General features: G+C 37.4%; 1 protein-coding gene across 1 annotated transcript in view; it reads right to left on the reverse strand.

The window, feature by feature from the left end:
• Positions 1-3119: 3119 nt before the first annotated feature.
• Positions 3120-14334, reverse strand: part of pex14 (peroxisomal biogenesis factor 14) — a 47101-nt gene continuing 35886 nt past the window's right edge. Inside the window, exons 7-9 of the mRNA XM_077727737.1 lie at positions 13946-14043; positions 6588-6679; positions 3120-4599 (exon numbers count right to left, since the gene is read on the reverse strand). Coding sequence (XP_077583863.1) covers positions 4230-4599; positions 6588-6679; positions 13946-14043 — 560 coding nt within the window. The 3' untranslated portion in view covers positions 3120-4229. The remainder of the gene's footprint in view (positions 4600-6587; positions 6680-13945; positions 14044-14334) is intronic.

Below are 14334 nucleotides of genomic sequence, written 5' to 3' on the forward strand. Positions count from 1 at the left end.
AGATTTCTGATTTGATCTCTATGTAAGGCAGGGGTGCTCAAGGTTTTAGAACTACAGGAATCAGGACTGTACTAATATGGTCTGGAAGTCAAGTCTAGTAGCCACCTGAGAATTAGCTTTGGGCTAACAACGCATGCATTGATCCAAGGAGATACTCAGCTCTCTAACCTGCTGAGTGCTCAGTTCCAGTGAACAATGGAGTTCACAGCATGTCAATATGCTATCCTATTGAGTGCTCTCTGTTTAGCAGTATGATTGATGAGGTTAAGGTTCCCAGGTTGGGAGCAAAATGATGTCAAATTCAAGGTGCTGTCTTGGTAAAAAGTCCCAAATGTGATACAATTTAGAAAAAAAACTTCAATTATTTACTATTATAAGAGTATGCTAATGACAGTGTTGTTAATTGATGTAGAATGTAGATGAAAGCTACTTTATGGACAAGAATGCCCAAATCCCCTCAGACACTAAATGATGTCCGAGCAGATTTATTACAGTCGGTCTCTATAAATCTCCAGGTGGTTTCAGCTCCAGGGAGAGGTTAATGGATTACAAAGGGATGCAGTATTGAACCACAGAGAAGTTTATACGTTTCATCGATACATGGAACAGTATCGATCATCAAAACCCAAATAAATTGAATTCATACTCTGAATCGCATATTGCAATATTCAAAATGGAGTAGAGTATGAGGGAAGGTTTAGGTGCTCTACCAAAGGATTATCTTACTTGGGAGCATGAATAAATAACCATAAATAACAGAGATTTAGACAATACATAAAGATATGAAGAATATTCATCTTCCATACCGCTCATCCTCGATACTTCAGACTGGTCGCCAGTCAGTCGTAGGGCACACACAGAGAGACAAGCGACCATTCACACTTACAATCATACCGCCACCAGCGGGAATTGAGCCCGTGCCTGCCCACACCAAAGTCAGGTGAGTGAAACAACACGAGGCAGCTGGATATGAATAATATGATATGAAGCATTCAGCATTGTTGTGCATATAAACATATTATCTACAAAAAAAACATAAGAATTTTAAGAATCAAGTATTTTTATGGCATGAAGAAGGAGAAAAAAATCACTCAAATGCATTATCCAATCAAATTTAAATTACATTTTTAGATATAATCTTTAGATTTTTTTATAAATGGATTAAAAGAATTGATTAAAAGCCCTGAATATTCCGTTTTTTTATAGATCTAAAACAATGTTTATTTTATCTTTTTTTAAATATTTAATTTATTATATATAATATTTATTTTTTAAATATTTAATTTATTTATTTTTAGATTTTACAAAATGATTTTTGAACTAAAAACAAAAAAAAATATTAAAAAATTACAATTATTGATTTAAAAGGGGGAAAATCAGGAAATGTAATATACATCTATACTCTTCATTTTAATTTTATCCTAAAACAAAGTTGTGATTTACTTTCCTCGGCCACACAAAATGATGTGGCGGGCCAGATTTGGCCCCCGGGCCGCCACTTTGACACGTGTGTTCTAGATAATCAACTATTTAAAAACGCAAGAAAAAAACAATGTCTTGTGTCAATTAAAACAAATTTTATTACCATTTAAACTTTGAACAGAAATCTTATTTCATAGTGTAATACAAACCCTCTGATAAAGAGCCAAATAATTTAAACTTAGCCGATCATTGGTCAGAACTAATACACATATCCTGTCTTCCCACTCAAACCGTAAGCAGAGTGACTAATTCAATGAATCAAGTTCTCATTTATTACTTTCCTTTTCAATCACGGAGCATTTTTATAAGCTTTCCCACATGCTGAAAAAAAAGAAGTGACACAAATTCTACAACTTCCATCTTAGGCAGCCTTCGGTGTATTACTGCATATAATAACAAAATACGGGGCGCAGTTTTCAGTAAAGATTAGTCACCATGGGAAGCCCTGTCTAATTTGAACCGGGGGGCTTGTTAACGAAAAATAACACAATGCAACTGCGCTTTCTGTATTAGATTTACAATTTTAGTCTGCTTGACATTTCAAGCTGCATGAACTAATACATCTGTTATTTGTTGATCATTTGATTATTAACATACTTCACAAACCAAATCAGCTGCTCTGCTGGAGATTCAGACAGAAAATAATACCACACAAGTCTGCCATCCCTTCTTCGCTAACATGCTACATACAAATAAACAATTTCTCTGTGATTCACTATTCAGCCCTTTAGTGAAAGAGGAAAGCAATGGGGAAAAAAAAACATTTATCTTCCACTTGCCTCGGAGCACTCTGACACAGACATGGAACAAAGCCACTCATCATATTCTGATCTAGAATTTCAGGGTTTTTACTTCAATCAAATACCATCCTGCTGGCCTTGTGAATTATTGACAAACTGACACCAATGTGAAAGGACACATAAAAGAGGCTAAAAGCTCCGGCCCGGGTCGGGATTGTCCTTTCCGATTGGCATCAAAAGCTCGGCGAAATGCTTTTCTCTGAAACTAGTTCATTCATTTTTTTTGTGTGTCTGTATGAGGGGATGAATATGACTTCCGACCATACATGAGGCTGTATTTTAGGATGCAATTGTTAATTTGCAAGATGAAATGTCATCAAAATAGTTGTTGCACAAAGATTTTAAGTTAAATCTAATATTGGAACAGTGATCGGACGTTTGGTCGGCGGTCTTTTGGTCGCCGGTCTTTTGGTCGCCGGTCTTTTGGTCGCCGGTCTTTTGGTCGCCGGTCTTTTGGTCGCCGGTCTTTTGGTCGCCGGTCTTTTGGTCGGCGGTCTTTTGGTCGGCGGTCTTTTGGTCGCCGGTCTTTTGGTCGCCGGTCTTTTGGTCGCCGGTCTTTTGGTCGCCGGTCTTTTGGTCGCCGGTCTTTTGGTCGCCGGTCTTTTGGTCGCCGGTCTTTTGGTCGCCGGTCTTTTGGTCGCCGGTCTTTTGGTCGCCGGTCTTTTGGTCGCCGGTCTTTTGGTCGCCGGTCTTTTGGTCGCCGGTCTTTTGGTCGCCGGTCTTTTGGTCGCCGGTCTTTTGGTCGCCGGTCTTTTGGTCGCCGGTCTTTTGGTCGCCGGTCTTTTGGTCGCCGGTCTTTTGGTCGCCGGTCTTTTGGTCGCCGGTCTTTTGGTCGCCGGTCTTTTGGTCGCCGGTCTTTTGGTCGCCGGTCTTTTGGTCGCCGGTCTTTTGGTCGCCGGTCTTTTGGTCGCCGGTCTTTTGGTCGCCGATCTTTTGGTCGCCGGTCTTTTGGTCGCCGATCTTTTGGTCGCCGGTCTTTTGGTCGCCGGTCTTTTGGTCGCCGGTCTTTTGGTCGCCGGTCTTTTGGTCGCCGGTCTTTTGGTCGCCGGTCTTTTGCTCGCCGGTGTTTTGCTCGCCGGTCAAATGTACTTAGTTATTAAACAGTACTTAGATATTAAAATATCTCTCTTAGATATTAAACTCTCTCTCATGAATATAATTTTAAGAGCTGGTTTCAACAGTAAACTCTCTGTCACCATTTGACCGGCGACCAAAAGGGACCAAAAGACTGGCGATCAAACGTCCGAGCACCTTGGTGCACCTTCACTTTTTACATAGAAGGTTATTGTCCTTGCAGCTTGGGCATAGAAACTGAAATACTACATTGAAACTGTATATTAGCAAACATATATTTTTGTGAATTTTTAAATGGGGCATCCAATACAAAGCAAATTTGCCAACCATGCCAGCACTTAGTTCTCTTCACAATGAAGGTGCAATGCTGAATATGTGTTTATTATGTGTAAGCATTGTTTATAGTCAAAAACAGCCAGAAGGGAAAAATGTAAAAATCAATGCTTTTCTACCAGCTGTGCAAAAGTAAAAGCTTTAGGAATTGAACATGGCGTATTATATCAAACCCAACTGTGTTGTATGTTGTTCAGTAGAGAACACACTTGATCTTTAAACACAATGCCTTGCTTAAAAGCACTGTGTTTCAGGTACAGTCACAGTTGTGCTGTCCACTTTTTGTCGGATAACTTCGAAGATACTGCACTTAGGTGACAAGTTTAGAGGTTAGATTAGTTTTATTTACATTAGTTCTAATTTATTGGGTTTGTGTGCTGACGTTTCACATGATTTGAAATGCCCATGAAAAACCAGAAGCCCATAGCAACGATGGCAGAATCAGAATGAGTGTAAATTGAGGACTTATGTACAATTAGATGAATTTGGAAAAGATGTTGGGGAATTTAACATTATTTCCAATGCACTGGGTTGGCTCTTTTAGTGTTCCTGTTTACCTTCACTTTGATAATCATCGGTTTGCTCACTTTGGATGCTCGTCTCTTCCTTTTCTTTGTCAATATTGCCATTAAGTTGGTCCTCTCCTTGCACATCTATGGGAACCTGATCTTTCAAATGTAAGGGTAGTGTTGTCTCGAGGCCTACAACTTCACTGAGTGGCCCACCTAGCGCATCACTTGGGCAGATGCTTCCGTCTTTGATAGGGGAGGAATTGGCTGATTCATTGCTAACAGGGGAGATGTCACTGCTGCTGTGGTTGACCGACTGGGGGCTGGATGCTGGGGATCCTTTCAAGGGAATCTGCCAAGATGGGATCTTGGAAATTGAGGGAGTGGAAGGGAACTGTCTCCTGTGAAAGAGAATATGAAAATGAGAGTTTTGATTGTGTCTGAAAAAATACAGCACAGTTGTCAAAGTGGTGGTCAGGGGGCCAAATCTGGCCCGGTGCATCATTTTGTGTGGCCCGGGAAAGTAAATCATGAGTGCCGACTTTCTGTTTTAGGATCAAATTAAAATGAAGATTATAGATGCATATTACATTTCCTGATTTTTTACCCTTTTAAATCAATAATTGTAATTTTTTTAGCATTCTTTTTTTGTTTTTAGTTCAAAAATAATTTTGTAAAATCTAAAAATATATTAAAAAAGCTAAAATAAACATTGTTTTAGATCTATAAAAAACTGAATATCCAGGGATTTTAAAAACTACTACTACAAATTTATAGCCTGTAGTATTAAATAAAACTTGAACTGCAAACATTTGAAAGTGTTTTTTTTTTTATTGCATTAAGCAAAAACATTAGTCAGTTAAGAGCCACATATTTTATTTGAATATTGAGGTTTAGGTAAGTCAAAATTCAACAGCTGAAACATAAAATTTAACGACTTAAATTAATACATGATAGCATTCGGTGTGAGGTTAGCAAAAAAAGTAAGCAAAGTGTTTTTGGTTTTAGTGAATTGACACACAAGGCTCATTTATCACATGTCCGCAACAAGGTTTGAAGGAGCCTATTTAATATAAGAAGTAAGTCAACTCCTGAATGTTAGGTCAAAGGTTTTTATGTCTTTTTAGTGATGTTAAAGACACCTTGCTATTATAAAGGATGCTCAATTACAGTTCCTAAAGGTGTTTCAACCTGTTATTATATTGTGGGGGTGCAATTACGTTTTCAAACAGGGCCAAGTCCCTTTAAATATAATTCCTAAGAATGCATATAAAGTTTAAAAACTACAGTTTGATTATACTGAACAATCTTTGAATGATATTTAAGTTTGTTTAAATATCTGAAACATTGAAGTAGGGGAAGAAAGTAAACAAGGATGTAAATATTTGAGAAGTGGGAATGTAATTTTTTACAGTACTGTATTTTTCCTAGTTATATCGTGCATTTGTTTTTCACATTACTCCAACTCTGAATAATGAGTGAGAGTAAAAGTAATATCATAGGAGCAATTGGTGTCTTGTTTACCCATAAACGTATGAAAAATACATTAGACTGCGCTAAAATGCTGATGGCCGCAGGATGTTAATTGGCTAAAGCAAGTTGTGAAATAAAAGCAATGGTACAATCTGTAACCTCAAGGGCCTCAGTGAGACGATACCCCAAAACTGCATTTGACTTTTACGGTTTTTCTAAGAGTAGAAGTAATGTTGTCATAACAAAAAAATGATATAAAAAAAAAAGTGGTAGTATTTAAAAAATTAAGAACACTGTGTATATATGAACCTGTACAAATGCTAGGTGGGCTGAAAATCTATTCCAGGGGTGGTTAAACTTTCTAGGCCGGGGGCCACATTGACTTTAAAAATTTGACAGATGGGCCGGCTCAGCCCAAGATATGATACATATAAAAAAGTGCATCCGTTAACAGTACCTATGAAACATAAACAGAAAAAAAGACTCAAGTATTAACATACTCATCACTCATCATTAAAGTAAAAAGTATAAAGTACAAAGGTATGTAAAAAGGAATATATTAGAAATATTAAAATGTAATTTAAAAAAAGATAGAGAGACTGTAAAACACGAAAAACAAATGAGAGTGGACAGAGCTACTGCTACTGGCTTCCGCATGACGGCGCCATCTTGGGGGAAAAAAACATTATTTGGACAACGTCGGCGGGCCGGATTAAAAAGCCTAACGGGCTATATGTGGCCTGCGGGCCGTAGTTTGCCCATGTCTGATCTAGCCACATTTCCTTGGGTAGAGAAGTCATTCAAAATGGGCAATATCCATAAAACTCTACTAGAAAGAAAGTACTGGCATTTATTGTAAGCAGACATTCAGACACACAGGGAGTGTATGTTTGGTTTGACTAGATAACTTTGTTACCTGCTGAGTAGTAAACCCTTCAAAGAGACTATCTCAGTTTTCAGGTCCCCAATCATTTGGTTGTCCAGGATTCGGCTCGATGCAGACGCCGTCTAAAAAAAACATTTGACACACATTACATACAGCAAATGTCAAATGTCCTCTTTTAACAGTTCCCCCATTTTCACCCGGACCGGTCAAAAAAAATAATAATTGCAGCTGTATTTCTAATTAAAAAAGAGAACAGACAGAGAAATTCTATTTGGTAAGCAAACATTGTTAACAAAAAAACGTTCAATATTTGTTTAGTCATATCAGTCATCACTGGCAACATCTTTATTTTACCCGACTGAGGACAAGAAAAAAAATCCAATGAAAGTAATATTAATTGCCCAGCAATTGGCTGGCAAAAAAGTATGAATGGAAAATATGCAGATTTGCGACATAAGGAGAATCAAAAGAATTGAAGTACATCTGGTAAGGGTTGAGTTCAATATGTACACAATTACACTCTTCATTTGTACCACTTCTGTTCCGTCACTCTTTCACTCCTGACCCCATAGGTTATTGGATTTTAATTATGCTTCGCCTTGAATACTAATTTGAACTTTTACAAGATGCACATACTGTATTTTGCTGTGAAAGATAGAAGTTCGAAGGACAACAGATGAAAACTGGCTGTCGTGTTCCTTTTTTAGACCACTTGTGTCAAAGTGGCGGCCCGGGGGCCAAATCTGGCCCTCCGCATCATTTTGTGTGGTCCGGGAAAGTAAATCATGAGTACCGTTTTTCTGTTATATATCAAATTAAAATGAAGAGTATAGATGTGTATTAAATTTCCTGATTTGCCCCCTTTAAATCAATAAGTTTAATTTTCTATTCAAATTTTTCTGTTTTTAGTTCAAAAATAATTTTGTAAAATCTAAAAATATATTTAAAAAAAAGCTCAAATAAACATTGTTTTAGAGCTATAAAAAACGGAATATTCAGGGCTTTTAATCCAGTTTTTTTAATCAATTTATTTAAAAAAATCTAAATATTATATTGTTTTAGTCCATATAAATTCTGAAAAACGGTTATGTTAACAGATGCCTATTTAGCCTGTTGTTCTCTATTTTACTATTGTAACTTTACCGTATATTTGTTCTTGGTTTCTGATGAAATAAAAAAAATCCCCTCCTAAAAATACTCCTAAAAATTGAGGTAAATTCTTCCTCTTTTTTTTAAAATGTCTACAACAACTTAATAATCATATGGTGGAATATGAAATAATACAATTCTGATATATCTGAATAGTGGTAATAACAGTGTCTGTTCCTACAAAAGAGCTGTGTCTGAGGAAGACGAAATCATGTGAAGATATTCAAGTGAGAAAGGGCAGATTCAAGGAAAACAAGACGAAAACCGTAATTAAGCCTAACTCACCAGAGGACGCTTGTTAGGAATTGTGGACCTCCTACCAGGGCAGGAGTGATCATTTGGACTCCGTCGCTTGTAATTAAATCTAAACGGAATTAATTGAATCAGATCTGAAAGGGACGACATGCATACACCGCCAATAACGAGGGCCGAGAAATGAACGTGATGGGATATAGAAAAGGAGGTGGTATGATGTATTTACTGAGAATTGGAGGTTCATCAGCGACAAAGCCTTGTGGATAAAGAGCAATGTTTTAGTCGCATTGTATTGGGACTCTTCCGAAAGCAGTTCTCACAACAGTCACCAACTTATAAAGGCCCATTCATTTTGGCTGTAAAATCATGTATTAATAATGAATCAACTTCCTCATTAAATTCCTTTGTTTTATATGACTTTTTCCATGAGTGCGAACAGGGAGGATGTCAATGTTGCAAGTTTAAAGAATGGTTGCGATCTCCAGCTTATGGGTGCTCGGACGTTTGGTCGCCGGTCTTTTGGTCGCCAGACGTTTGGTCGCCAGACGTTTGGTTAGCCAGACGTTTGGTCGCCAGACGTTAGGTCGCCAGACGTTAGGTCGCCAGGCGTTAGGTCGCCAGGCGTTTGGTCGCCAGACGTTTGGTCGCCAGACGTTTGGTCGCCGGTCTTTTGGTCGCCGGTCAAATGGTGACAGAGAGTTTACTGTTGAAGCCAGCTCTCAAAATTACATTCATGAGAGAGAGTTTGATATCTAAGAGAGAGAGTTTAATATCTAAGAGAGAGTTTAATATCTAAGAGAGAGTTTAATATCTAAGAGAGAGAGGTTAATATTTAAGTACTGTTTGATATCTGAGTACAATTGACCGGCGACCAAACGTCCGGTCACAAAGCTTTTGAGGTAACGCAGAGATAAATAGAGCGAGGGAAGGGACAAGAAACCAAAAATGGTTTTGAATAATGTCTTTTGATTTGATTTTTCTATACACACAGCTCCAGGCTTCCCCATTTCGCCCTTAAAACAGAGTGCAAGGAACTATTGACTTGGCTCTTTAGTTCCTGAGAAGAATTAAAATGCCTGAGAGAAAAAAAATACAGCTTGTTCTTACTTGCGGTTATCAGAAATCATGGGTCCCAAGGCGAGACTGGTTGAAAAGCCCTCTTATACAGTATATCGCTTCATATTGGGGGGCTTAATGATGAAACCGTTAACCTCTTGCTACGTACATAACATGTATTATCTTACATTGATGCTGTCGAGCAATACTATCTCTGACACGTCTTATTGAATTCAAAGAAACCTAATCAAATGCGGAGTCCGTGCAGAATTTCAGCTTTGAGATACATTATGTTAGTGTGTATGCACACACTTTGTGTGGAACTTCAGTGTTAAGTGCTTTGCTGCAGGCTAATTGTAAGAGTATCAATGTCCACTGAGACTGAAAGTGTGCTCATCCTCAAGTGCTGACATATCTCCGACACCACGGAAGCATGTAACATTTGATGCTTGCGCCATTCACTAATCAAGATAAATATCCGCATTCCATTCAATGGTATCGGCACTTAAATCTGCCAAATCTTTCCAGTTCAATTCCACTTTGAAATGCAGGGTGACTGAAATTTTAATTGCAAAGACCAGGCATTTGGCTTTGGCTTTAATTGCTTTGATGTACACCTAATCTTTATTAAATTCTGATGCAAAGTTTTTGCATTGTGGTAAATGTGGATAAAGTATGTGCTACTAGTTAAACATGTAATGCATCATTTTTCAGCAATGTTTCAAAGGAAGACAACTCATCATACAAGTAAGCATTCCACTAATGTATGACTTCTTCCTGGAGACATTATGCAAATAAGATTTTTGAGGTCTAGCCGGCTTTCTGAAAAGCAGGTGAAGGGTTCTTTGTTATGTGCGTGACATTAAAAGTAGAGATGACGATAGCAAACTCAGCTTCTTGAGAATACTTCAGATATAATTAAGTCAAGACTGTGTTTTTTTTCTCCAAATGGAAACAACACAACCACTAAGCCAAACGATACCAAAAACATAATTAAATGTAAAAAAAACTACCGTATTTTCACGACTATAAGGCGCACTGTATTATAAGGCGCGCTGTATTATAAGGCGCGCTGTATTATAAGGCGCGCTGTCTGTCCATTTTGGAGAAAATTTATGACTTTTAAGTGCGCCTTATAGTCGTGAAAATACGGCAATTGCTATTGACTTCCAGGTATGAAGCACTCACTACACAGTCACCTCTAGAGCCAGCCATTGTTGATGTTTTGGATTTTTTGGTATAAAATCTTGCAGTGGGGGAGGAGCTATATGATGGAAGATTTAACTAAGATGGCATCAGCATATTTGACAGTATTGTTTCAGTTCAGGCGTTTGTGTTTTGTTAATATCCGACAGTGGTGGTTTTTGGTTTTCAGTTTTTTCAATATATAAGGCGCACTGTCTATTTTGGAGAAAATTTAAAACTTTTAAGTGCGCCTTATAGTCGTGAAAATACGGCATAGTAACCAACCCTAACCCTTTCCACACTTTTTTTCCAAAGATAAAATGGTTTAATAGGCATTTTTTTCTGCTAAGCATTTGGAAAGAAGAAAATAGAATAAACATGGCTTGAAAAGAAACCAGCAGCCAAGGACAACAGCTCATCTGCCTAAATGAAGATAAACGCCTTTGGACCATTAGCAAAAAGATCTTTAACAAGCCTTGTTTAAGAGTGTCTGAAGGCAAATTAATTCAGAGTTACTCTGCCGGCAGACACTATATTTTGAAGTAACGCATGTATATTTATGATGAAATTAGTTCCTACAGGAAGTCCCCAGAGGAGGCTTTTTGAGTGGAAACATTGGCACAGTGCAATTGATTTTACTCTATTTATGCTATTTCCCACTGGCAGTTAGTCTCGCACAAGCTAGGAGGCGGTTTCTAATCTTCAACGCTGTACCCACTAATAAAGCCAACGATCAGTGAGTTGAGACAGGAGGGCAAACACAGTTAACAGGCAGATTTGTAATGATAATAGGGCAGAAATATACCAGTATGTTTAACATTAGGGATGATTCCTCCTCAGGCAAATCTTTACTTCAGTTGGAATACAGCAAATGAGCCAAGATAGAAGAGTTAAAAATGCCTTCATAAGACCATGCCAAAACTGCATTTTGTGCATTAAATGCGGCATTTAACTGCAGGTCTATAAATCAAACAAGCCTGCCTTATACCTTTATAGAAGTATTATCTTTTTTCCATATATAATAACATGCCTGAATGAGCAATTCCAGCCACTGGTTAATGCGGGTATTGACACATTTTAGGCTACACCTTTAAAAGAGAATCACAGTAATTCACAATCACATTTATCAGGTTTTTTTTCCAAAAGTAAATTGGGCAAACACATCTGCCTAGTTTAGAGATGGGCAAAACTACGGCCCGTGGGCCACATATGGGCCCGTTAGGCTTTTTAATCGGGTCCGTCGACGTTGTCCAAATAATGTTTTTTACCCCAAGATGGCGCCATCACGCGGAAGCCAGTGGCAGTAGCTCTGTCCACTCTTATTTGGTTTTTCGTGTTTTACAGCCCCTCTATCTTTTTTAAAATGACATTTTAATATTTCTTAATGCATTCCTTTTTACTTTACTTTGTACTTTATACTTTAATGAGTGATGAGTATGTTAATGCTTTAGTCCTATTTTTCTGTTTATGTTTCATGTACTGTTAACGGATGCACTTTTTTTATATGTATCGTATCTTGTGCTGACCCAGCCCATCTATCAAATTTTTAAAGTCAATGTGGCCCCCGGGCCCAAAAGTTTGCCTACCCCTGAAGTTTGGTGAAATTAGGCAATGTATCTCTACACACTGCAGGTGTATTGACAGATCTAATTAATAGTAGATTAGAATGCACCATTGGAATATATTTTTTTTTCATTTCTACCTCATCCTGGACTATATTAAATTAGGTTTGGGGGGAAAAAGTGTCAAGTCAAGAAAATCCAACCAGTCTATTTTTGTGCAAGAGTTTTTTTTTTTGTTACCACTTTAGGGTCACTATATTACTTCTACAAATGAGTGGTTTTCAAACTACAAGAAATATTTACTTAGCAGTCGTGGAAACCCAAAGCTCCATGTGTTTTGGCTTGAAGGCACATTTCCGTGCTGAGAGGTATAATTGCTAAGTGCGGCGCAATTTGAGCAGCGTGGTTCAAGCAAACCCTTGAAGCCACAAACGGTGACAAAGTACTAGATCACCAACACAAACGTGCTTCTCGTTTTAAATCCTTGATCTTAAAAACAATTTCACAATTTCCTCTATGGCCAACAAGTCTTCCTAGATAAATCCAGTAGAAAATTTAGGATGTCCGCTGTTACCATAAAGCTGAGTTTACGATTTGTTTAATGAGTATCATGATGTGAAAAATGTACTTCTTATAGTCTACTGCTCTCAGAAAATGAAGTAGACACATTTTAATGTTATGTATGATTTGGAAATGAAAAAGGAAAAACATGTCTATGTTGACCTGCGATTTGAATAACTTATTATTGCCGTTATTATATCAGTAGGGTCCCACTTGAGGGAATATGTTAATGAATAAAGAAGAATAACACTGGCAGAATAGCAGCAGTAGCATTGGGTATCAATTAAAGTGTTTTGCATTTTATAAGGAGTGATAAATGCAAAATTTAACCTTTTTAAATGCTTGGTTAAAAAGTATGTCTGCTATTGTGAATGACAGAAAAATCAAAATAATACAAAGTAAGCTGGAAAATTTTAAATCAATCGTATCCCTGGGAGGCTCTTCTAGTTTTCCCCTTCATTTTAACTGAAGCAGATGTGACCACATATGTTTCCCTACAATATCCAGATGCTAGCCATGTGCTTAACAAGCTGTGGACATAAAACATTGTCTAAGATTGTCTCGTCCAAGATACTTTTCAGAGCTCAGAGATCATAAAGTAAATTACGAGCCGTGTTATAAAAAAACCGAGCAACATTTCATGACTGCACATCACTTTTTAGAACATAGCCACTTCATCTAAACACTTAAAATTCCAAAAAGATTACCAACACGGTCTATAAAAATCAAGGCTAAGAGAAACGAGAGTATATCTTAAGATTATGGCTCTATAATGAAACAAACCATATGCGTGCGTGTTGATCATCTTTAGTTCTGGTGATGAACTGTATAAAAAGGCTGACTATCTATGGCAGTTATATGCTATCCCACAATCATCCAAAACATTATAACAGATCTTAAACTCAAGCAGTACGTCATTTCATGTGTATAGGAAAACCCATACTAAATAGAGAACCATATTATGTTCACAGAATTTACATAGTGAGATTTGCCTTTGCTATGTAACTTTAAAAAACACATTATAAAATTCTTAATTATAGGTTTTAAGGCATCGTTGTCAAAATGGCGGCCCGGGGGCCAAATCTGGCCCGCCGCATCATTTCGTGTGGCCTGGGAAAGTAAATCATGAGTGCCGACTTTCTGTTTTAGGATCAAATTAAAATGAAGAGTATAGATGTATATTACATTTCCTGATTTTCCCCCTTCAAATTGATAATTGCTATTTTTTAAATCCGTATTGTCTTTTTTTTTAGTTCAAAAAACATTTTGTAAAATCTAAAAATATATTTTAAAAAAAAGCTAAAATAAACATTGTTTTAGATCTATAAAAAACTGAATATTTAGGGCCTTTAATCCAGTTCATTTAAAAAAAAATCTAAATAATATATCCAAAATGGTCCGGCCCACATGAAATCGAGTTGACATTAATGCGGCCCATGAACCAACCCGAGTCTGACACCCTTGTTTTAAGGGATGGATCTGCCCAAGCAAAACTTTGTATGCGTCGCTGTATCAAAATCTAGTTTTGAGATAATCTTTACTAAAATGTAGAAAATTTAGAATGTTTCACGGTTCATTTTTGCATCAATGGATGATGCTGATGAAAACGATGATAACTACCTCAGCTGCAGTCAGTTCCTGGGAAAGCTCTTGGATTTTCTGCTGCTGTTGAACCAGAAGCTCCTGGAGCAAAGTCATTGTATGCTGAAGTTGTCCAACTGAGAAAAAAAAGGAGCAAAATTATTTTCAATATAGCAAATGGGAAATAATGCCAATCTAAAAAGATAGTTTCATTTTTGGGGGAAAAAAGCGAATCTCGTAAATAAAAGCTGGCCTCCAAGAATTGTAATGAAAGGCAATAGTCAGACAATATTTGGTCAAAGTCACAAGGGTTGGTGGGTGGGAAAGGGGCTTTACATAGGATGAAGATATTAATCTTTGGTGTCTGAACTTAAATCAAATAACTGTCTGTAACCTTCCATTATCCACCCAGACAGTGCCTTCTAATG

Source organism: Stigmatopora nigra, chromosome 1 (assembly GCF_051989575.1).
Source record: "Stigmatopora nigra isolate UIUO_SnigA chromosome 1, RoL_Snig_1.1, whole genome shotgun sequence".
Classification (NCBI taxonomy): Eukaryota; Metazoa; Chordata; class Actinopteri; order Syngnathiformes; family Syngnathidae; genus Stigmatopora; species Stigmatopora nigra.